Source organism: Mus caroli, chromosome 14 (assembly GCF_900094665.2).
Source record: "Mus caroli chromosome 14, CAROLI_EIJ_v1.1, whole genome shotgun sequence".
NCBI lineage: Eukaryota > Metazoa > Chordata > Mammalia > Rodentia > Muridae > Mus > Mus caroli.
The window spans coordinates 54,963,473-54,986,204 of NC_034583.1; the positions used below are offsets into that span (position 1 = coordinate 54,963,473).

A 22,732-nucleotide genomic window follows, 5' to 3' on the forward strand; every position below is an offset into this window, starting at 1 on the left:
AGAGAGAGAGAGAGAGAGAGAGAGAGAGACAGAGAGACAGAGAGACAGAGAGAGACAGAGACAGAGAGACAGAGAGACAGAGAGAGACAGAGAGAATGAATTCAGGGGCTAGGAATATGGTTCAGTCAATAAAGTTTTTGTCATGCAAACATTATGACTTTGATTTGTCACACACACACACACACACACACACACACACACACACACACAAAGCCTTGTGATTCCTGAGTTGCTGTAGAGACAAGTGGATCCCTAGCCAGCCAGCCAGACTAACCTTCTTGGTAATTCCAGGTCCCAGTGTGAAACCCTGTTTCTCAAAACATAAAGTGTACTCCTCCTCAGGAATGTGACCCAAAGCTGGCCTCTGATCTCTGCATGCTCATACGCATACCCATGCATAACTACACACAGAGACACACACACACCACATCTGCGCATGCACACAAACAAAAGTAAATGAGTTCAGCTGTTAGAACCCTAGAGATTGAGGCAGGATGACTCAGAGTCCCAGGCTAACCTGAGCTATAGTATTGAGTTTGAGATCAGCCTAGACTATTTAGAAACACCTCAGTTCAAGGGAAGAAGGAAGGGAGGGAGGGAGGGAGGAAGGAAGGTAGAAAAGAAAAATTCCTCAGAGTGTCCCAGGAGGAATAAGTCTGATAGAAGCTACAATGGTGAGACTTCCTGCTCCCTGCCCTCTGGAAACCCACACCCAAGTCAAGCGGCTCCTATGAGGAACTGCTTTTCCTACTCCAACCTAGCAGCCAAAGCACAACCTTCCTCTGAATGTTTGGTACGCAAACCATGCATGTCCTCTAGGGTGCAGACCAGATGCCCTGTGTGTAGGATAAGCAGGCAGGGCATGCAAGTATCCATTCTAGAACTTTCTGGAGAAGTTGGAGGAAAATCCACATCACTGCTCTCAGGATCTTATTTTGATTGGTTTCCATGGAGAAGTTAGGTTCATGCCTCATGGCTCCTGTTGATTTTGTATCTTTATTGATAGGACAACAGCAGCACACGCTCCTGGTGGCAGCCAACAATCCAGATGTTCAATGTTCTCTGTGTGTTGCTCACATGCTGGGGTTGCTATGACTCCTGCCATACTATTTTACAGCATGAGGCCAAAGAAAGGAGGGAGACTTGTGGGATGGGCAGGATCAGAATCCTGGGACCAGAAAGCAGAAGGACTTTGGTTCCTCCTTGAAGCTTGGATCGTTGCGGGGTGGTGTGCAGGGACCCAAATGGAGGGTCTAACCCATCTTTCTTAGAACCTTGAGTGTCTGGATCTGACCTTAATGCTAATAGGTGGCATAGCACTGATTTTAGCTTGGATGACAGAAATAGAGACATGCTTGTGAGAACATACAGTTTGTTAAGAAGACCATCAAGAAGATGGCAGCCAGTCCTCCAGTTGCATTTAGTTCTGAATTTTAGGAAGGACCACACAAGGGGGCACTGGATACTAACTCAGGCTATGCATGAGGAATTCGGGGATGTGGGGTAGGATCCTGTGTGAGAGGATGCTGTACAACAGTGCTTGGTGGGTGACGACTTGTTTGTGGGTGGATGCAGCAATGACCACAGCCAACAGCTATCACTACCATTCCATCTGATTTGCTTTCAAAACATCAACTCAGCAGCGTTTGAAAGAAAATTGCTTTAGAGAAACTTGAGTGCTTCCAAGGATCAGAGGCATCCAAGCTCTCAGAATCTTTGAGTGTTGGATGGTTTGCTAGGGAGAATCACAGAGGCCCACAGGGAATCAAACCTGAGAGGAGGAGTACTCCCAAAGCAGGAGGTGTTTAGCTGCTAACTTGGGAGGGAGACCAGAGGAAGGAGCACAACCCAGCAAGGGAAGTCTGCAGAGGACTTGGCCAAGGGCTGCTGAGAAAGCAGGTGCATGGAAGAGGTCAAGTATAGGAAGCAGCTGGGGTTCCGGTTCAGTGCCTGATGTATATTTGTCTCTCCCTCCTTAGATTGCGGCATGTGGGGGCGTCTCCTCAGCCAGCAGTCCCGCTGCACCCACAGTAGATATCCAAGGTTTTAACTGTGTGGGTTTGTGTCTTTTTGGCAGGTGTCTCCTCTGTGACTTCCCTGATGTCCCTGGCTTGGGTGCTAGCTTCCTATCACAAGCTGCTGCGGGACTCCAGGGACGACAAGAAGAGCATGAGTTACAGAGGGGCCCTCATCCACCTCTTCTGGCGCCTCTTCACCATCTCATCCCGAGTTATCTCTTTCGCCCTCTTTGCTTCCATCTTCCAGCTGTATTTCGGGATCTTCGTGGTGGTGCACTGGTGCGCCATGGCCTTCTGGATCATCCATGGTGGGACAGACTTCTGCATGTCCAAGTGGGAGGAGATCCTCTTCAACATGGTGGTAGGGATCGTGTACATTTTCTGCTGGTTTAACGTCAAGGAAGGGCGGACTCGATACCGAATGTTCGCATACTATACGATAGTCTTGACCGAGAATGCTGCCTTGACGTTCCTTTGGTATTTTTACAGAAATCCGGAGAGCACTGACTCCTATGCCGTGCCAGCACTGTGTTGTGTCTTCGTTAGCTTTGTGGCTGGGATTACGCTCATGCTCTTATACTATGGCGTGTTGCATCCCATGGGGCCGCGGGCTAAGGTCTTTGCCAGCTCCTGTTGTGCCGAGCTGCTCTGGGGCATCCCTTTGCCCCCTGATGTTGAGCCTATGGCACCTCAGACCCCTGGGTACCGGGGGACCCAGGTCACGCCCACCAGAGCTGTGACGGAACAGCAGGAGGACCTCACGGCTGATACTTGCCTGCCCGTATTCCAAGTGAGACCCATGGGGCCCTCTACCCCGTCAGGGCGTCCTTACCACCCAGAAGGGCCCCTGATTAAGATTGACATGCCAAGAAAGCGATACCCGGCCTGGGATGCGCACTTTGTAGACAGGAGGCTGCGGAGGACTATTAACATCCTGCAGTACGTCACCCCCACCGCAGTGGGCATTCGCTACCGAGATGGGCCTCTGCTCTATGAGCTGCTGCAGTATGAGTCTTCACTCTAGAACACCTTGACCCAGATTGAGAAGGGGACCTTAAGTTTGGTTGCGGTCAACGCCGCCTGCAAGAAATATAACCCTCCCTTCCCCCAATACACAAAACCACCACCACCACCGCCACACCAACAACGCCAACACTACAAAAAAGATCAATAAGTCACATCCCCTTCAGATAAGCTTTCTTTCCAGTCACTATATGTATACAAAGATATTCTCTATGTTTTGTAAGTAAAAACAGAAAGAAAACCTTTCTTTTGTTTTTTACACATAAGAAACAGTATTGAAAAAAAATTAAATAATCCCACACTGCAGTTCCTAGGATGGAGAAGGAAGAGCTAATCTCCTCTCCAAAACAAACAAACAAACAAACAAACAAACAAAAGTTTTATACTTTACACCAAGTGTAGATCATTTATGGGATTGGTGCTGATTGAGAGAACAAAGCAAAGCAAAACAAAACAAACAAAAACCTTCAACTGCCTTACGCCCTTAGGTGCTGAGTTTCTTTAGGTACTGTCATGTTTCCTCACAGAAAACTCTCCGGTGACTTTTGTACCAGGAGAGGGAAAAAAAATTAAATAATCAAATGAAACAAAATCTACCGAAAAAGCAAATAAACGAAAACAGCAAACAGATACCATACCCAAACAAACTTTCCTATCAAATGATTTGTATCGAAAAACAAGCAAACGAGCAAACAAACAAATTGACCAAAAATGAAGGCATCAAAGCCCTCTCTCTATTTGGTTTCTCCTGCCCCTTCCCCATTTTGCAGAGCCTTCTAGAAGCTAAAGGGCTACTTGGATCTCCACTGGCCGAAAAGCTCCTTGAAGGCTGACTATGTGCCATTTTAACATTTGCCTAGCAACAGTTGCATTAATTTCCTGTGCAAAAAACCAAACGAAAACACAAACGAGAATTAAACTTCCAAACACCCAATTTGATAGATTCTAAAAGCAGATCAAAGGAGATGTTCATAAACGCCATCAAAGAGAATCAGCAATGATCAAACTCAGCATGGTAGCAAAAGGGACGACATCAATTTAAAGGCACAATACTACAATGATCTCTTCCGTCATTTTAAGGCTGAGAAGGGTGTGTGTGTACATGTGTGTGTGTGTGTGTGTGTGATGCGTGACAGTGCGTAAGGCCTCTTCTCTTTTCATTTGGTGGGAAGCCTTAAATTGATCTGGAAAGAATTTTTCATTTTTCATCTGTGCTTAAAAAAATAACATAAAGAGGAACACTAGAATATCTATCTACATAAAAAAAAAGTCAAACCATCTTAACCGACCCATTTCACAGACTGGTGCTTCTGTCAATGTGGTTGGCTGAGACTCATTCAGCCTGGTGCATTTGGGGTGAGTGGACAGTGTGTGTGTGTATGTGTGTGTGTGTGTGTGTGTGAGTATGTGTGTGTGTGTGTACACCTGCTGCAAGGTCTTGCCAGAAATACACAGAACTGAAGTGAGGTACATGCTGTGGAAGTGGAGGAGGGGGAGAAGCCCGGATGGGAAGGTGGGGTAGGTGGCATCTGTGTGTGGCCATCTCCCTGGAGAGCAAGTCCCCATCCCAGCAGCAGAGGCTGATCATCCAGGCCCTGTGGCTTTGGTGAGGGTCAGAATCAATGGTTTATTTTCTCACTGTCTATACCAAGGTGAATTTCTGGAGGTGTCACAAGTATGCTTGACCATTTGTAAAATTTTTAATTTATGTTTGGAAGGTACTGTTCCTTTAAACAGTATTTCTGTTTTAGGGTATTATTTCGATACCATTCTATCTCTACTTGGGCACAAAAAAAAAAAAAAAAGAAAAAAAAAGAAAAAAAGGAAAAAAAGAAAAAAGAAAAAAGAAAAAGAAATTTAATCATAAAAGGAAAAATATCTCTACAAAAGATATATATGTGTAAATATATATATATATCTATATATATACATACACAGTATTTTTAAGTACATACTGTTAGTCTTTGTTGTCTGTGGTTGCAATTGGTTTTTAATTCTGGATTAACTGTTCAGGGTGCGAGACCTCACACTGAGCTATTCTTAAGAGAAGTTCAAAAACTGAGGAAATTTTTTTGTTGTTTATGTTTGAGGGATTTTAAATTTTTATTTTAAATAACTATTAAAAAAACAGAACCAAGTCCCTCCTTGTCACCCTTTCATGGTTTACCTAAATCTTCTTTTTCTTTTCTTAAATCTTTACAAGATTATATTAGTTGCGAAACCCTCCTTTGTTCCACTGCCTTATCTCATGTGTTGCCACAACGTTGTAGGACCTCTCTTAGATGGGGTCTTGGGGGTCCTACCTGGCCCCTGCTCTGGGAAGCAGGACACCACAGAGCACACTTGGGCTGAGGTGAAGAACAGCTGGGCGGACAGCCTGCCTGGCAGTGACAGGGCAGGGAGTGAGGGACAGCCTGGAGCTGCGTGCCACGATGATGAACCAAGGGAGCTCCCTATGTGGCCTGTCACGTGCACCTGCTGGGGCTCTACCCCCAAGCTCTACCCAATCCTCTGCTCAGGCTGGGCAAGGTGAGTCCATTTGTGGGGTGGCAGGGCATCACTTTGGCTAGTTTTGGTCCCAGCGCCTGTCTCAGGTCTGGAACTCTATGTGCCAGTGAATAGCTTCCTTGAAGCTGTTCAGTGCCACATGTCCCCTCTGGACCTCTGACGCTCCTCTTGGATGTCTACTTTTAGACACCTTTCCATTTTATCTCTTGCTCTTTGACCCCACCATTGGTTTTAGTCTGCCACCTCTGTTGTGACCACTGTGTCTTTGGCAAGCACGTACAAGCGCATGTGTTCATGTTTATACAAAGCTTAGAAACTGTGGGTGTTGGCTGAGAACATCCAGAGTGGGAAAAACAGCTTCCAGCTTATGGAGGCCTGAGCCATGGATGGTGAAGGAGCAAGAAGTGCAGCTGTGGACGTCTCACCAGCCCTTTGCTTCAGCCTTGGTGGGTTTAGGCTCCCTTTCTTCTTTAGTAGCATTTCTGTCCTTCTCCTGAGCTCCTCCATCATGCCTTACCTTTCCCTATAATGCACTTGGAAATCTGTGGGCAGTATCAGGGAAGACCAGAGAGACAAGAAAAAGGAAGAAGAGAGCCAAACAGCAGAGCCAGGGCAGGAGGAAGGAAGGTTGTAGAGAGACTAGATCTGTTTCCTCTGGCAGCATCACCCTCATCTTGTAGAGAGCCCCATCTCCAGACTCCATTGTTCTTAAGCATTCCTTCCCATGAGGTCTTCTATTCTTCCCCTTCAGAGGCCATTGGTATAATTCAAGTGTCACTAAAGAACTTCACACATTCTCAGTGTCTTCCTCCCAAATGACCTGGGCATGCCACAGCAGAACCACTGCACTGAGGCATAGTGTCATCACCCCCTGGCAATCTTCTTTCACTTGGGCATGTGTCTGGGCCCCTGATGACCTTTTGTTCCATGAGTTAATAAGACTCATCTAAGTTTTCCCCGGCTGTAACCTACAGTGCTTGCAACAGAAATCTCTGCACCTATTTCTTTTCCTGGACCTCTTGATGGCAAATACTAACTCGTGATATTTAGCTTTGATAGATAAAACTGTTAGTACCTTGTTCTTTCTTTTCATACTGTCCCCCATCATACAATATGCCTATAGATTCTCATATTTCACTCCCTTAAACCCACAGAATGATTGGCTGTAGTATTCTAAGAAATGTAGTCCTATTGATGCAAAGAGATTAGTTTTGTTGGTATTGTTTCTAAAAGCTGTCCCCCTCCACATACTGGGTGGATCTGCCTTGAGAATCTTCAGGTCTTTTAAGGATATCGATAGGTGAAGTTAAGAGGATCTAAATCCATCAAATCTGTTCCTGTGGACTTCATTTGCCCTAAAGTTTCTGATATCTCAAACAAAATGTTTGCCTGCTCTTTAATATCAGTCTTGTCCTGTATTTGGAACCAGGGATGTTAGAAGGAATACACAAAGCCCAGGTAGACTAGGGGCCAGGAGACAGTGGACTCCATCTTTCCTAACTGTCCTAGTCAAGGGAAGACACATCTCCCCATAGCTTGGAGGATCCCTGTATCCTACTCCACAGATACAGAATCACTCAATTCTTTGTGGTCCCTGTGGCCTCTCAATAGCAGTGTCCCCCTAGGACCTCATGGTGCCTAAAAGAGGGCAGATCCTGTCTGGTTCCAAGGACAACTGTCCTGGTCATATGGCCTTTCACGCTACAGGTTTTAGACCCAATTTTCAGAGAGACATATGGTATTTTTAAAAGCACCAAGTTATGTAACTTTCTCTATTCTTCCTCCAGCCTGATCTGCTGTCACCACCTAGATGTGTGTCTCCTTCTGAGAAGCTCTGGGAAGGTCAGGTGCCCCTTCCTCAATGCATCTGAGCTCCCTTTACATTTCCTCGTGCCTGAGAAAGAACTCATGATTGCTTTTCCCCTCGTCTATTCTGTGCCTCGCTACATGGGTCTCTCATGATCCTCAAGCCTTGATGCTTCTAGACCTGAGAAATTTTTTTCTCTACCCATTACCTTAAAACAACAGAGCTTCTGGGTGCAGGTTTGGGCCCCTGGTGTATAGAAGGAGTCTAGAGAAGAATGAAGCTGGAGTGTATTTAAGATTCCAACACCCCTGCTATGCTAAGTCTCAGGTCAAGTAGTCTGTGGATGGTCATCTTGCATCCACTTGCCCAGCAATTGGCAAATACTAAAATAACTCCACCAGATTTGGCTGGGAGCATGGCATACAGATTTAACATGTAAAGGGAAGAGAAGTCAGTGTAATTCCATGGATCCAAGTGGCACTTCTAGAGTTGCTTAGGAAATTTCCAGGGAAATCTGAGCATGCCCCCAGGGAATCATGGGAAAGACAATACACAGGAGAAAGAGAGGACTCTGAGGAGTCAACCCCTCAGGTACTGCCCAGCCTGCCAGAGAGTGACTCTGAGCATTGTGGTCTCAAACATGTAATGACTCCTGGGCTCCCCTCTTTTTGAGACACAACATAGCCTCCTGCAGGAAGCAAGCTAAACTCAGTCTTTGCTCCATTCATCAAGGTCCAGTTGAACATGAGATAGATATTTTGGGAGCCTCCTCTAGGTTCAAGTATGTCCTTACCCTCACTCTTTTTCTCAAACTGAGCCCTGTGATAGTTTGGGTAGACTTCCTTTCTCATCTATAGCCCAGCCTCTGGAATGTGGCATTGGTAATGGTTACCCAAAGGCAGGCAACAGCCTTTCCACTCTTAAGAGCATCCTAAGTCAGTATGTGCCTGTCTCAACTTTGAAATGTATAACGCTGTAAAAGGCAAGTCCATTTTCTTACAGGTTTTCTCTAAGCCTTTCCCCGAGGAAAAGGAAGATGTGACAAAGTTTGCCTCACCCTCCCCATCCTTGGCTGGGTTTAGGTTTCTCACTCCAAAAGCTGCATCTGTTGCTACTGGCTAAATATCAAAAGATATGAACTTGACCTAGGCCCAGCTTTCTCCTCTGCCCACATGGGTCTTTCTGCTTTAATCAACTCCCAGGCATCATCTACTTCTTTCTCTCTGTACCTTTCTTTGCGGTGACTGGCAGGACACAGCAGGAGTGTTCTGGAGCCAAAGGTCATGAGTGCTATTAATGATGGCTCCAGAGAGCAGCAGACAGACTGTCTCTGCAGGAGATTCCCCTTCTTCAGGCCAGCACCTGTGTCAAGGGCTAAGAATAGGAGCAGGAGCAGGCAAGGATCTAGAGACACTTGCCCTGGGATGCCCCTGCTGCATGGAGAAAATGTGTATGTCCAGGTAGGAGATGCTGCCCTGGCTGGTCTCCAGCAAGAATCCCTAGCCCCCTCCTCAAACTAAAGTCAGTCGGCAATCTCTGTTCCTGCCTTCAGGGAGGATGGCTTCTAGAACATCACCCTCAAGTCAAGGAGGGAAGATATTTATGACTTTCCTCTTGGTAACTGGGAAAGCACCTATCTCTATGTAACCTTTGGCCATCTGTCACTATGGAAAAAGATGAGCAGTCAGACATCTGACTCTAATCCATCCTCAATGTAGACCTGGGGTCCTCGGGCTTGGAGGCTTGTTTTACCTTCACACTTCCTAGGTGCTCTGCCTAAAGCCAGAAAGACCAGGAAGGACCACAGGCTGATGCAGGGCTCCACTGTGATTATGGATAACTTACCTCTTGGTGCCTTGGTTTCTCCATCAGTAAAGTGGATGGTGAGCAGATCACGTCTGCTTTCCCTCCTGCTCAGGGGTGCTCCAATGATTCAGTCAATTGCCTGTATTGAAAGAATCTCATAGGAATAAGGGTGACCCTATTTCTTGGGAACTAGAAGTATGGAAAAGGAGGAGATTCCAGATACACTTAACACCCAGAAGCCAAGGAAGTGAGCAGGAAGGACATGTAGATAGAGATAGAGCCTTGGATGGTCAGATGTGTCACAGCACTGTTAACTCAGTACAGTAGCATCTGACCAGGGACATCTGGCCACCTGGCACCTGCTGGGCATCTGTCAATTCTTAAGTCCCTTGATGTTAGTTTTTCCTGAATAACCAGATAAAATACAGGGAATGTGCTTCTGGAAATGGCTAGTCACAGCATGTCTGACAGACATCAGATGGGATTGGCAAAGTGACTCTGGGATGGTATGGGAGGTGACCAGAGATCTTGGGAAGGGTCTCTTGCCTTTGCTCAAATCCTCGAGGCTTCTCTTCTCAAATGGACTCATCATCCCCAGGACTCATGCAGAGTACAGACTGCTCCGCATGTACTTTTCCAACACCTATATTGTCAGCTACAGATGCTCATGCCCATCATGGGTCCTTCACCACTCCCTGGTGTGCTCTGCGTGGAGCCTGCAGGCAAAGCTTCAGAGATATGTGGGACCAGGGAGTGACATGCAATTGGTCTTTTCTTTTCTTTTCTTTTCTTTTCTTTTCTTTTCTTTTCTTTTCTTTTCTTTCCTTTCCTTTCCTTTCCTTTCCTTTCCTTTCCTTTCCTTTCCTTTCCTTTCCTTTCCTTTTCTTTCCTTTTCTTTCTATTTTACCAAATTGGGATATTTTCCTCCTCACAATTTGAATTGAAAAACTTAAGTTCAATTTCTTTTTCTCTCCCTGATCCCCACCTCCTTTTTAAACTATGGTTTGACTGTTATCATTTCAAATACCAAGATACAGTTGGAACAAGAAAACAGACCCATCCTAAGAACGTCACTGTTCTAAGGACCTAACCCAGAGTGAGAGCAGGTGGAAGCATGGAGGACATTAGCACTCAGGGGTGCAGCCATGATACCAATTCTAAATTGTTCTGCGAACCTTCTTGCAAAAAGAGAAGTATGCAAGTCCAAGTGCCCATGCATCAGTCAACCTGGTCCTGGGCTAGGTCTATTCTGGTATAGAAATTCTCACCAAAAATTACAAAAAGAAAGAAATGTTGCTTTGTGAGACTTCCCCAGAGGAACAGAGTGCTCTCAAGAGCAGGTCTTGGGTGCTGCTGCCAAATTCTTCTGCCCTTGACCATGGAGCTCTGGCCTGACTCTCTTCACACCTGCTCTGACTCTGGTCTGTGAGGTTAATGCTATTTGATGCAAAGGACCAGCTGGCCACACTCTCAAAGTCAGTAATAGCTCCTTTGAGTTTGTGTCTACTTGTGTGTAGTGAGGCCAACCCTGCTGGCCTTATCTGTTCCCACAAGGTTTTTCAGATGGCAACTGAAAGGAAGGAATACAGAAACCCCCAGCTGCGCCTCTGCCCTCATCTGTGCTCATTCTGATTCATGAAAGGATCCTGCAGCATTTGCAAACAGGGACTCAGAAGATGGACGCTTGGAGCCACGGAGAGCCTCAGTGGATGAATGGTAGGCAAGAGATAAGGATGAGGCAGGATTCCGGAAGTGTGCTGAAGGAAACTGTGTCCAGCTGGTCAGTGCTTCCAATTCCCTGGGGCAGAAACAACAGAGTGTATTCTTTTCGAACGCAAGAAATTGATTTTACAGAGTGACATCTTGAAGCATTTTCTTTGTTTTAACAAAAGGGTCAGAGAAAGCATTTAAATCAAAGCATGGTGCTTTCTCATGGACAGACAGATTTGCATCATTGGGAATTGCAAGACTGCCCTTTTGGAAATGTACCCAAGTCGAGTCACTCTGGAGCCAATTTCTTTTTCTGTGCCATGAGAATATTGCTTACCTACCTCACAGGGATGTTGTGAGGGTAAAGCAGTTTAAGGTCTGGTAAAGTACTTTGAGGATAACAGTGTTATGATTACTAAGTTTGCTTTCTACTTAATGCCTTTTTCAGCACTAATTGAGCACTGACTGGATACGAAGTGCCATGACAGACGCAGGAAAAGGGATCACAGGCTAAATCCTCATCCCTCTCATTTAAGTATATTTTACAACGATAACAGAGAATAGGATTACGGAGCTGTCTCAGTGTGGGGCTCTATTATCATCTGCTCCCGGGAAGGCCACTCTCCTTCCAGAGTTGAAAAGTGGCCTTTCCATGCCCCGGCTTCTGTCAGAGAATGCGTTCCTGAGAAGCATTTTCCTCCCTTTGTGGAGAAATGAAGGCAGGTGGGAGCTCACGCGCCCTGGGACCAGTGCTTATGACTTTGGTTCTGTTGTTGCAAGTATTCCTCCCGGACTCAGTGTGGCAGCAGCTTTCTTCTCTCTTTAGATCCAGAGAGTCCCTGTGGCTGTCCTGGAATAGCTTGGTACTTTTTAGCTTGTTTGTTTCCTTGGAAAGTCTGGTACTCTGTTTGCTGGAAAGTCTTGGCTTCCAAAGATGAAGATCTTGGCCTGAAAACACAATGTCTGACTGTCTTGTTTGCTTTTGCATTTTGGTGGTGGGGGAAGATGTTCAAATCTTGCCTAAAACAAAGCCTGTTTAAATTTCTCATTTGCTTTCCCATGTGTGTTGAGCTCTTCCCTTCCCAGAACATGATATGGACCAAATGTGTCTTCAATGAATAGCACATCTCAAGTTGTTCAGGGAGTACTGTGCCACAGGTTCACTGACTTCTGCAGAGAACCCACAGCTTCTGAGCTGAGCAAGTGGAGGTTCCAGCCACAAATCCAGGCCTTCTAGAAACACTCCCTGGCCTGTTAGCTTTGGAACTCCCAATGTCTACACGGGGGTGTCCCTGAGTCCCCCACAAACTCTCTTGCCATGAGAGTCTCCTCAGAACCCAGTAGGAACATCCTCTTTGTTTTAGAACCAAAGTGAAATCATCTATTATTTGAAAATTGTCCTGTGACCCCAGTCTTTGAAGAAAGGAAAGAACTGCTGGTTTTTCCTTTGAGAAAGGAGAAGTGACAAAGAGAAAGGGGAGGCTATTTGTCTTGAAGGAGGACCACAGAGGTCTGGAGTGGGTTTCCTTAGGAGGTGAGGGGTTCTAGAGGGCATGTCCTTGTGCTCACAATCCAGAGCCCATGGCAGGGTGGCTCCAGTGTTGAGCCTTCTGAACTTCCAGCTGAGCTGCTTCACTGTCCTTTCCTGGTGTGGACAAGCACTGCTCACCCCATATTGTTGATTCCAAAAGACCTTCCTCCTGTGCTGCCAGTCCTTATGTATGCCTCCTTCCAGCTATCTCTCTTCCTTTCCCTCACCATTGCTGTCTTTATAACCCCAGGGTCACATGGGACTTATTACATCCAGGTGTAGTCAGTCCATCTTTAGGCCCTGGAAACATCAGTAGGACTTTTGTTGTGGCCAACCCAAATTATGAATAATATTTCTGTTATTTCTCCACATCCACAGGCTATTTTCTAGAAAAACAAAAGAACACCACTTTTCTATAAGTTTTATGGAAAAGCTGCTCCATGGGATGTAAGGAAAGATGGAGTTCAGTCCCTGAGAGGCAGCAGGAGACGCTCCTCCTGCTCTTCCTTGATCTTTGGCTGAGATAATGATAGATGTGTTACAGAAATTAATATATTAAGAAAAGGAAGGAGAGAAGGAAGAAAAGAGGGAGGGAGAGGAGTGGGTAGGAAGGAATGAGAAGAATGGAAGGGAGGGAAAAATAGAGAGACAGAGAGGGAGAAACAGCAGATGACCCCACTAAAGCTCTTTCTGTCATCTCTTGGTATCATCAGGTTGTTGCGTTGGTTTTTGTTCAAAGCAAATATGTATCTGACCCTCACCCACAAGTTCCTGTATTTTCTGGCTCAGCGTCTTCCCGATAGCAAGTTCTGATACAGGCCCCCTGCCTCACTCACTCTGATGCTCTGGATTTTCTTGAGCCTTTGGAACTCACCCCCCGACACAAACATACCAGAAGATAGAATCCACTTTCCTCAGAATGGTGGCAAGCTGGGCTCATTTTCTTATATTTGTGCAAGCTTTCCTTTTGGAGGTTCTTATGTCAACCCAATAACGGCCTGTGTGCTGCTAGTTGGCTCTTTACAGAGCTAAAGAAGTCAAAGTCCTTGGGTAGTTTAGAGACTTGAGTGTACACCATTTTTAATTTTCCTGAAGGGCTATCCTCAGGGTGTCCTGCCTCACTGACCTTATGTCCACTATGGGCACTGGTGGTTTGAGAAATGGGTTATAGTCATTCTCTCGGATTTCAGTAGAGCAAAGTTGTAATTAATCTTTAGATTCCAAGGGTTTACCCCACAGACCAATGAGCAGGCGTCTCCTGTCCATGAAAGGTGAAGACCTAGAGCAGCATTTCCAAGCTTCCACTGGTGCCTTGGACCACCATCCCTTCCTGATTATATGAGGCCAGTGACACAAACACCCCTTATGTCCACAGGGCTTCCTTCCTCTCCCCTGTTCTTTCCTCTCCCTGATGGCCATGGTCAGTTCTTCCCCAAGAGAGGATGTGAGTGGACTGTGGCACCCCAAACTCAACACATGCCTCCCTCACCCTTGACTCTGCCAACACTAACTATGATCTCCACTAAGCAGAGCCAGTCAGCTGAACTTTCTAAACATTCAGCTTCATAGCCATCTCTGATAACCGAACCCAGCACCCGAGACAGTGGAGAGGAGCCAGTTTCTAGCCCACATTTCAATGAAACATGCATGGCTTAGAAGCAGCTTGGTCTGGGCACCAGGAAGGGCTTAGCGGTAGGATCCATGTGTCCTTTGGTCACATGGATAGTGCACACGTATTGCTAATGTTTACCCTGAGAAGGGATGGGGAGAAGCACACCAGGGGTGTGCATTATGCAATTAATGTTCCCCCTTTGGAAGAAGACTAGAGAAGCCATTTTGTGTCGATGTTAATGTACGCAACACAGCCCGGGCCTGCCATGTGGTTAAAGCAGAGAGGGAGGGAAGGTATCAAATGATGATCCAGACCTACAGGCTGGAAATGAATTTCAACTTGTCACCATAGGCCAGCATACAGACTCCCAGTGGGAAACCATTAAATGTGAGCTCTGTTACCTTTGGCCAATTATTAGCCTTCCTACTTATCAATTTTCTTCCTTCCAAAAAGGTTTGTTTCCATTTTAAAATATTCAAGACACCTGACTCAGAAACTGAACATCCTGTAGAGCAGAGTAGAATCTAACAATTACACAGATGCGTGGGCAGAATCTAGCCCATTCCACGGGAGGGAGCACATGACCTTGGAGATGAAGAAAGACTTAGAGGAGGCAGCTTCCTAGCTGAGCCTGTCACTGGTTTCCATCACGGTACCCTGGCCTACAGCCCCTCACTTGTGGTGGATCCCACTTTTCGCCCAGTGTCATCAGGAGATGCAGTGATGATGGCCAAGTTGGGTTCCTCTTTCTTGCTGCTACCTCCAGAGGCCAGGAGCAGCAGCAACAGCAGAGACAGTGCAGATAGGAGCTTTCAGACACCCACTGTCATAATCAGGAGTACTTGGGGCCATAGGCAGAGGAAAGGCAAGGGGAAAAGCTTGAGGTTAGTTCCCACCCAGAAAGAAGTTCTAGAAACCCTAGGGAAGAGAAAAGGGAGCAGAGATCATGTCACGATGGCAGACAGACAGACAGACTTCCAGTTCAGCCATGGCTATAATGGAAGCAAATGATGTGGGAGGAGTCTCAGGTGAAGAGTGAGCAGGTGACTTTTTTTTTTTCCATCCAGGAGGCTATTGGAGATTTTCCTTGTAAATGGAGGACCTTTCTGTAGAAGCCTCTTGTTTGTCCCTTGCTGCTTGTGCCCCAAGACAGGTTTGGATATACAGCTGGTAACACAGAAAGCAGCAGCCACCACTTACTTACCACCTACAGAAATGAAATTGCCACTTGAGGCTCAGCTAAGCACTAGAATTTACAAACCATGAAGGCTAAACGTGCAGCTGGAGGAAGCAGAAGGAAAATAAAAAACCACAGTTACATCAGTGAGCTGCAGGGATGGACAGCCATGCCACACTCCCAATGTCACCAGCCAGATGAGAGGTCCCTGGGCAGAGATTGGTCCCAGGTCTCTCTAGCTATCACCATGGGTTTAGATGGTAGAGAAAAAAAGACTTGTAGCCTGTGGGACCCACCAGCATGGCCAGTGGACTCTTCTATTCTAACACAGACTTAGAGCCAGGCAAAGACAGCCATCAGTGAGGGCTCTGTACTGTGCCCCTGCATCCACTCTCCAGTCACAATGGAAGTACTCGTGCCAACCAGGAGTGTTACTTCCACCCGGAGTCAGAATCAGAAGCGGTTTATAGGGCCAGCAAGTACACTAAGGGAAATTAAAAGGTCACTGTGTCTATTCAGCAACACCTTCCTGAGTTTCCAGTGGCCTATAGAATCCTTGCTGTTCCAGATGGCCAGTGATGTCTATTTTCTTAACCAGACTCTCAGGATGGAGTAATGTGGATTCTAAGTCAATATGCAGGGTCCTTAGTTATGTAGACATGTGTGGAAGTCTATACATCTTTGGCAATCTCCATTTGGTGCTATTTGTGGCTAACTGGATGTGGATGTAATAGGCCTTCCCCACTCCTTCTCCTTCCCTCCCTCCCTCCCTTCTTAATTAATTAAAACCAAGTAACCATGACACATAGATTTGCATGCTCCCCCCTTTAAACAGGGATTCGCCTCCAGTGTCTGAGGATTTCCCTTTTAAAATTTCAGTGATCAGAAATGTTTTTCTTTTCTATTAGTCACTGGAAAGGATGATATCAGGCTGTCAGGCTCCTGGCGCCTCTCTCTCTCTCGGCGAGCTGGGATTGGATGATGTCCATGGGATGAGATCTTTTGACTCAGAGGCTTTAAGGTCCTTGCTAAATTTGAACAACCTGTCTGTGCCCCCACCATGGTGAGATCAGAGCCGTAACAACACAAGATTTAACTTCTTGAAACCCGTGGTGCCTTTTCTTGTGGTGCTTTTCCGTCATGTAACTCCACTCAAGGTGGCCACTTGCAGCAAACAACAGTACCAGGACTTCTCTATAGTCTTCTGTGTCAGTGTAGTCAGAGACGTGAGCGTATACACACGTCAGTCAACATGGATAGAGATGTACCACTGTGGTTCTATAATTATATATTTGAGGTTCTGATGCAGCTTTGGTGGGGGTTGATCATTCCTCTACAAAACTATAATGCTCCACTAGACCTTCTGGCTCTCTGGAGAGTAATGACCTTGGGGATGGACATTGACAGGTGAGAGGAGCTACCTGTCCTCCTGTCCCTGAGATGAGCTCTCTTCCTTTGTGAAAGTTGCTGTCTCCGTGACACAGAACACTTGATAAAGGAGCACAAGGCAGCTTCTTTTAAACTTCCTTTGGTGCTGATATTAAAAAAAAAATCTTTGTTCATTTTTCTTCCTTGCTCATGGCCAGAAGCTGCTTTTCCAAAAAAGAAAAAGAAAAAAAAGAAAAATCTCAACTCACCAATCAAAGTTGACAAAGGATGGTTTTGGGAATAAGAGGTGAGAGGTCAGGCATTCTTAATTTGTGTCCAGACTCCAGACAGTCTCCTCTGTAACCTTCTTAGGTATCTCAGACTCAGTTTCCCCATCTAAAATGGTTCCCATACTATTTCCATACCTCACGGGGAAGACTATTCATTGAATTGGCTGTTAGGGGCACAGTCAATAAATTGAATTTGGAGACAGCAGCTTGACCTGACTTTGAGATTCTGTGTGTATGTCATTGAGACTTTCACCCTGAGGCTTGGTTTGCTCCCTCTCTGCAGCTATCATCATGGTTTCATCTCCTCCCTCCAGGAATACCTATGGATGGTGTGTAAATGATGGAGAGTCTCTAGGCCGTTACAAGGGAACATCATTAATGCTGTTTAAGGTGCTAGAATCAAACCTCATTTTATACACTTTGGTTCTTAGAGAAAAAAAACATGCAGAATTCTTTCTGTGAGGCCTTATAATAGATTGTTATAGCCGGTTGTTCATCCAAAAATGGAGAGGGAACAGAAACACAAATAAGATGCATAAACCATAACTAAAAGAGCTTTGTTGTTTCCTATATTAATGTAAACTACCATATATGTATACACATATGTGTGCATATATGTCTATATATGCTGAAGGCATATAGCAAGAGTGGAAATGTGTATAGTATTCTAAACTCTATTTTCAGTTTTCCCTTGGTTTGTGACTTTGGGTACATGTGTGTGGAAGAGAGTCTGGTGAGGGATGGATGACAGGTGCTGAATGTGAAACAGGAAATCCTTCATCTTCTGTTCTGTTCCATACCTTATAGAAGGCAGGCTGAATGAGAGGAGAGAGACATAAAGAAAGATGTGAATATGCTTTCTCATGTTCTGCACATGGACATTACATTTGGCTGTTGTTCATTCTCTATTTGTATTGATGACTGCCTAAGGTGTTCACACATAACATTTACCTCAAGAAAGCTTAAAAAAAAGGCAGTTTTTTTTTCTCTCTCATTTCTTAAAAAGTAGTGACTCTCCCCTAACCAAAATGTGGGGCATTGCCACAGAGTAAGAGAATCAAACCATTTCTGGTGCTTTTCTTCATGCCTCGTCCCCAATCCTCTCTTTTAACTGCTACTGTAAGCAAAAATCTGAGATCTAACTTTGTGTAAGTAGTGTGGGGATTCAGGCACGGTGTACTGGTGAATCCAAACTTTGCTGGAACAGGCAGCAATGGGTCTTTCAAAGGTTGGGGTTGGCTTGTGTGGTTTTGGTCTTTAGTGCTGGTGTGTGTGTGTGTGTGTATGTACTGTATATGCGTTTCTGTGTATGATGTGTCTGATGGACAGAGAACAAAATACTGCAAACAGAAATGAACAGAAAATCAAATCAATCTATCAGATGCTATTTCTCAGATGATGTACTCGCTCGCCTTGGTGAGAAGCCACTGTCTCACAGCTATGCAATCTTCCAGTTTCCCTCCACCCCCTTCACCTCAGATTCCAAGCTGTTTTCCATATCCCCCACAGATTGTTTTTTTTTTTTCCCTTTATCCAAACCACAATCACCAATCTCTGGTTCAAGGTGAGCATGCTACAGTAATTCTTTGCCTGAATTTAAGAGCTAACAACCACAACAAAAGGTTTGCTTTGCTTTCATTTGAAATGATTCGATGTACTAATCCTGTTTGGTTCTGTATGCGATCTGATGTGCACTTTGTGTTTCTGTGTTTACAGTTTGTTTTCATCCTCTTTGGTTCGAAATGTTTAATTTCCTTTAGAGACTCTACTTTTCATGGTATATGTTTTGGGGATGTATTGACTTAATGCAAGAAAAAAAATTTGGCTTAAGTGGAGCAATGAGCCTGTGATCTCTGTGGCTGAGGGCAGGGTGGCGGGTAGTATGCACCGGGAGCTATTACTGTAGCCCTACAACCTGATCCTGAATCAGACCATAGCTGGGAGCTGGTGTGCTCTGGGGAGGATCTGACCTGTTGGATGTTTCCCTTTCTTTATTTGTGGTCATCTATATGGAGTAACCTGTCCCCAGAGGGCCAAGTCGAACCTTCCACCTCAGCTTTTGGCCAGCTTCATCTTTCCCAGATAGATGCCACTACTGACAAACCTCACTTTTCTGTCCTTTCCAGTACCCCATCCCCTGCCAACATGGACATCAACTTGCCTCTGTTTTCCCTTTGAAGTTAATATAAGTACAAGGGGACTCTTCAAGGGCCTGAAAGCATAAATGCTCAGGAAGCCAGCCCTTCAGTGTGTGCTGTGTGGTGGAGTGATATTCTAAGTATGCTAGCTTCCAGCTCGTTGACAATGTCTGGGAGGCTAATTCAAGTGAACTAATACAGCTTCACAAGGTCTTGAGACATAGTTCTAAGGAAGAAGAGAATCCCGGGGTTCTATAAAGCACAACCTAGGCAGGGAAAGCCCTGCAGGCAGAAGGCAGCTCCTCCCTTATTTAGGCTGAGAATGCACAAGTCTGATTTTTGTTCGTGGTTTACAAATCTTGCACAAGGTGGCTGAGCCATCCAAGACAGTTTTTAACAGACAAATTCAGACACTGCCTAACTGCTGTAGCACAAGCTGCTCCCTCGCTCTAACTGATGGGAACATAGATGGAATTCCTTAAGATAAAGAAGGAGATCATTGCTTGCATGCATAGTCTTTGGCATTCCTCCTGCCCCCTCCCCCGCAATGCTTGAGACATATCCCAGGAACTTCTTACTCTTTCTTTCTTCTTCAGTATCTCTTTGGACATTGTTTTCTGGAGACTTTGAGGCTCACCTATATAAGCACCCCCTCCCAGAAATCCATGCCAGAATCTAATCCATCTGCAAAATTTAGACCCCTTTCTCTCTAGACCTATGCTATCCATGTTCAGGCCCAGATATGGCCATTCAGATACAATGTTTCCAGGTCTTCCAAGAAATGCAGGTTTGAGGCAAAATGAAGAGAAGCCAGAGGGAAAAGTATGATGGCTGAGTCAACTCCTAACTCTGGGAAGGGACACATATTCCTGCCTTTGAGGTCTGTGATGGTAGTGATTCTCAGGGACCGTGTCTGTGGGTATCAACTGTTCATGACTATACCCGTGCTGAGGAAGCGCCTGTCAGAGTGGGCATGCCTTTCTGTAGTTTGTGGGCTGCCCTATGGTAGAAGTGCCTACTACTAGGTGCCACTTGAGACAGTGCACTCGTGTACATGCCAAGAATGTCGAGGCTGGGGAAGCGTGTGAAGCCCAGAGTGTTCCCAGGATGACTTATCAAGGGAAAGAAGACAATCAGGGGACAGCCAAGCTCTAAGTTCCCCGTAGCACCAGGAATCATGCTGTCAGAGTAATCCCCATCAAGACCTTGGGGCAGTGTTAGCCAATCGTAGCAGGGTACTTTTACAAGGATAGGGATGCTGACTTGACTAAGAGCAAGCAAAGCAAGAGACTGATGCTGCTCCCTCACCTAGCTCGGTCCACCAAAATCTTACAAGGCTAGAAATCTCACTCCATGTTACAGGCCATGAAACAGAGGTCCATAATGCCTTGATCAGGGTTCTGTGGTCAGTCAGAGGTACAGCTGAGGGACCACACAGTAGATTCTGGTCTGCCTCAGGGGTTCACTCCTTTTCAGGCTCTTCCCATATCATTTTTTTTTCTTGTCAAAGCTCCCAATGATTAAGTGGCTCACATAACCTGGTAGAGTGAGATGGATACCAAGAAATCTGCCATTTTGTTTCCATCCAACAAACACAGCAGGAGGGCCCCAGGCAGGAATCTGAGAAGGTGTCAGCCTGAGGTGGGGATGAGCATAGGGTTGGAGCCATGTCTTCTCCTGTCCTGACATTTCTAGGCAGGTTACTTGCCTCCCAGGAGCTTCTGTTTTCCTGTCTCTAAGAAGCAGAGGTGGGGCTGCAGCCTCTATGAACCATGCCACCAGATAACACTAGACGCAGGATGAGCAGTGCAATGCTGGAGAGTCTCATATAATAAACTGATGTGTTCAGACCTAGGAAGGCCAATCATGCTCCAAACCTAAACCAGGGAAGGGAAGGCATCATGACAAGATGAAACCAACTTAAGTGAGAATCACAGCCTCCACCACTGGAGGCAGGAAACAGCGACTAGGGTAGCACAGGGAGCAGAAAGGGAGCCAGAGAAGTGGGCATGTGGGGTACCTGAGAGGGGTTTGAAGGTGGGGAAGATAAGACAGATATACCATGCTGACCCTCTCAGTCCCTGCCACTGTATGTTTGCAACCACAGCTCTCCCAGACCATTGCCTGGTAGCACTATGACTCAGTGTACTTGTTTGGACACACAGTCCCAACTCTGCACTAATCCGAAAGGTTGTCCATCGTGAAAGCCCTTCCATCCCATGCACAGAGCTGAGTATCACTGAACAGGACATGATAGGATCTCAGAGTGTCAAGGAGACACTGTAATCTCAGTTTTGTTCATGCCCTCTGTCACAGGTCTCCAAAGACAAAAGTCACCCTCTCCTTTGTTCCACATAGGATACCATGAAATCAGATAATCTTCCTTCAGAACAGTCCCAGTGTTGCCTACTATAATCCCAGCTACTTTCCTTGCTTTGAGTCCCCAGGAGACAGAGATCCAGTATTTGGGTCCCTTGGATGTACCCTTGGTCTTGCCTGGTCCAGGAACTCCTTAAGACAACAATGGAAATCCCAAACTCTCCTGACCATATTCTCTGAAAAGGAAGTGATCTGACAGAAAGCCCCACACCCATAGCCAGGCTGGAGAAATTGTCTGGCCTTACAGTGGTTTCTATTTACAGGTGAATTGATTTTAGTTATTCTCTTACCTATCCTGATGTTTGATGATCAAAGTTCAAAGCTTGGCCTTCCCTGGTATGGGCCCAGAAGGGCAAGAAGAACCCTGGGAGCCACCTGGACATAGATTAATATTCATATCACCTCCAAAGCTTTGAGAACCTTGAGGTCTTCCCTTCTGCCTCAAACCAACCTCTTGTTGCACTTCCTAAACACACAGCTCAACCTGGACTATGCTGTCCATGGACTAGGGATTGTACTTAGCTTCAGAGAGAAAAAGAGGGTCTCCTGGGGTGCTTTCAATCCCCAGGTCAATGAAGCACAAACACGAGGGACAAACCAATTAACTTCTGGCCTCTCACCCTCACCCCCCACCCCAAGGTCCTCCATCCCTTTTCCCTTGTTCCCCCACAAAGAATCTAGGCATTCCATCAGGACCTCTCAGCCTTCCCTCTGGCCCAAGCCTGTCCTGGCCTTTAGCTGTCTCCAGTATTTCTCAATAGAGCAAATGTCATCCAAAGCAGGATCTAGACACAAGTGGAGACATGTATGATATAGCTCATATATTAAATAAACCATCCACTGAAGTCTGGTTCAATGTGAGCCCCATAGTTAGATGGGAGCTCCAGTCCCTCTGTACCTTTTGTTCTAAGTCTGTAGAGCTTTCTGGTCACATACAACATGACCAGCTGTTTTTGTTTGTTTGTTTGTTTGTTTTGTTTTGTTTTTGTTTTTTTGATTTTGTTTTGTTTTGTTTTTGCCATATGCTTGTGTCTGAGCTGACCTTTGCTGGTGAGCTGTTTTCATGGTTCACCTAGCCCTGAGTCCTCCTCTCCTGCTCCTTCCTTCTGTCCTTGTTCCTATCATTTCAGGACAGAAGGACACAGGAACTGGTCTCTGTCGTAGTCACTACCACTCCAGACAGTGACAGAGCATGCATATAGTCAAGGCTGGAGATGGTCTTCTGGCCCATTAGCTTCCCCATTGGAAGCTTAGTCATTGAAATGATAAGGGGAAAGGGTCACCTTGGGATGCCAACTGGCAGACACCTCTTGCTTCTGAGAGCAGCTGATCCCAGAAAGGAGCTGGGTTTGTTACAGTTAGTGG

At 45.8% G+C, this 22,732-nt stretch overlaps 1 protein-coding gene across 1 annotated transcript in view; it reads left to right on the plus strand.

Annotated features, from left to right (window-relative positions):
• The window catches only part of LOC110309284 (XK-related protein 6), a 25,137-nt gene extending 21,072 nt beyond the window's left edge, over positions 1-4,065 (plus strand). Inside the window, exon 3 of the mRNA XM_029468956.1 lies at positions 2,078-4,065. Coding sequence (XP_029324816.1) covers positions 2,078-3,042 — 965 coding nt within the window. The 3' untranslated portion in view covers positions 3,043-4,065. The remainder of the gene's footprint in view (positions 1-2,077) is intronic.
• Positions 4,066-22,732: the final 18,667 nt, after the last annotated feature.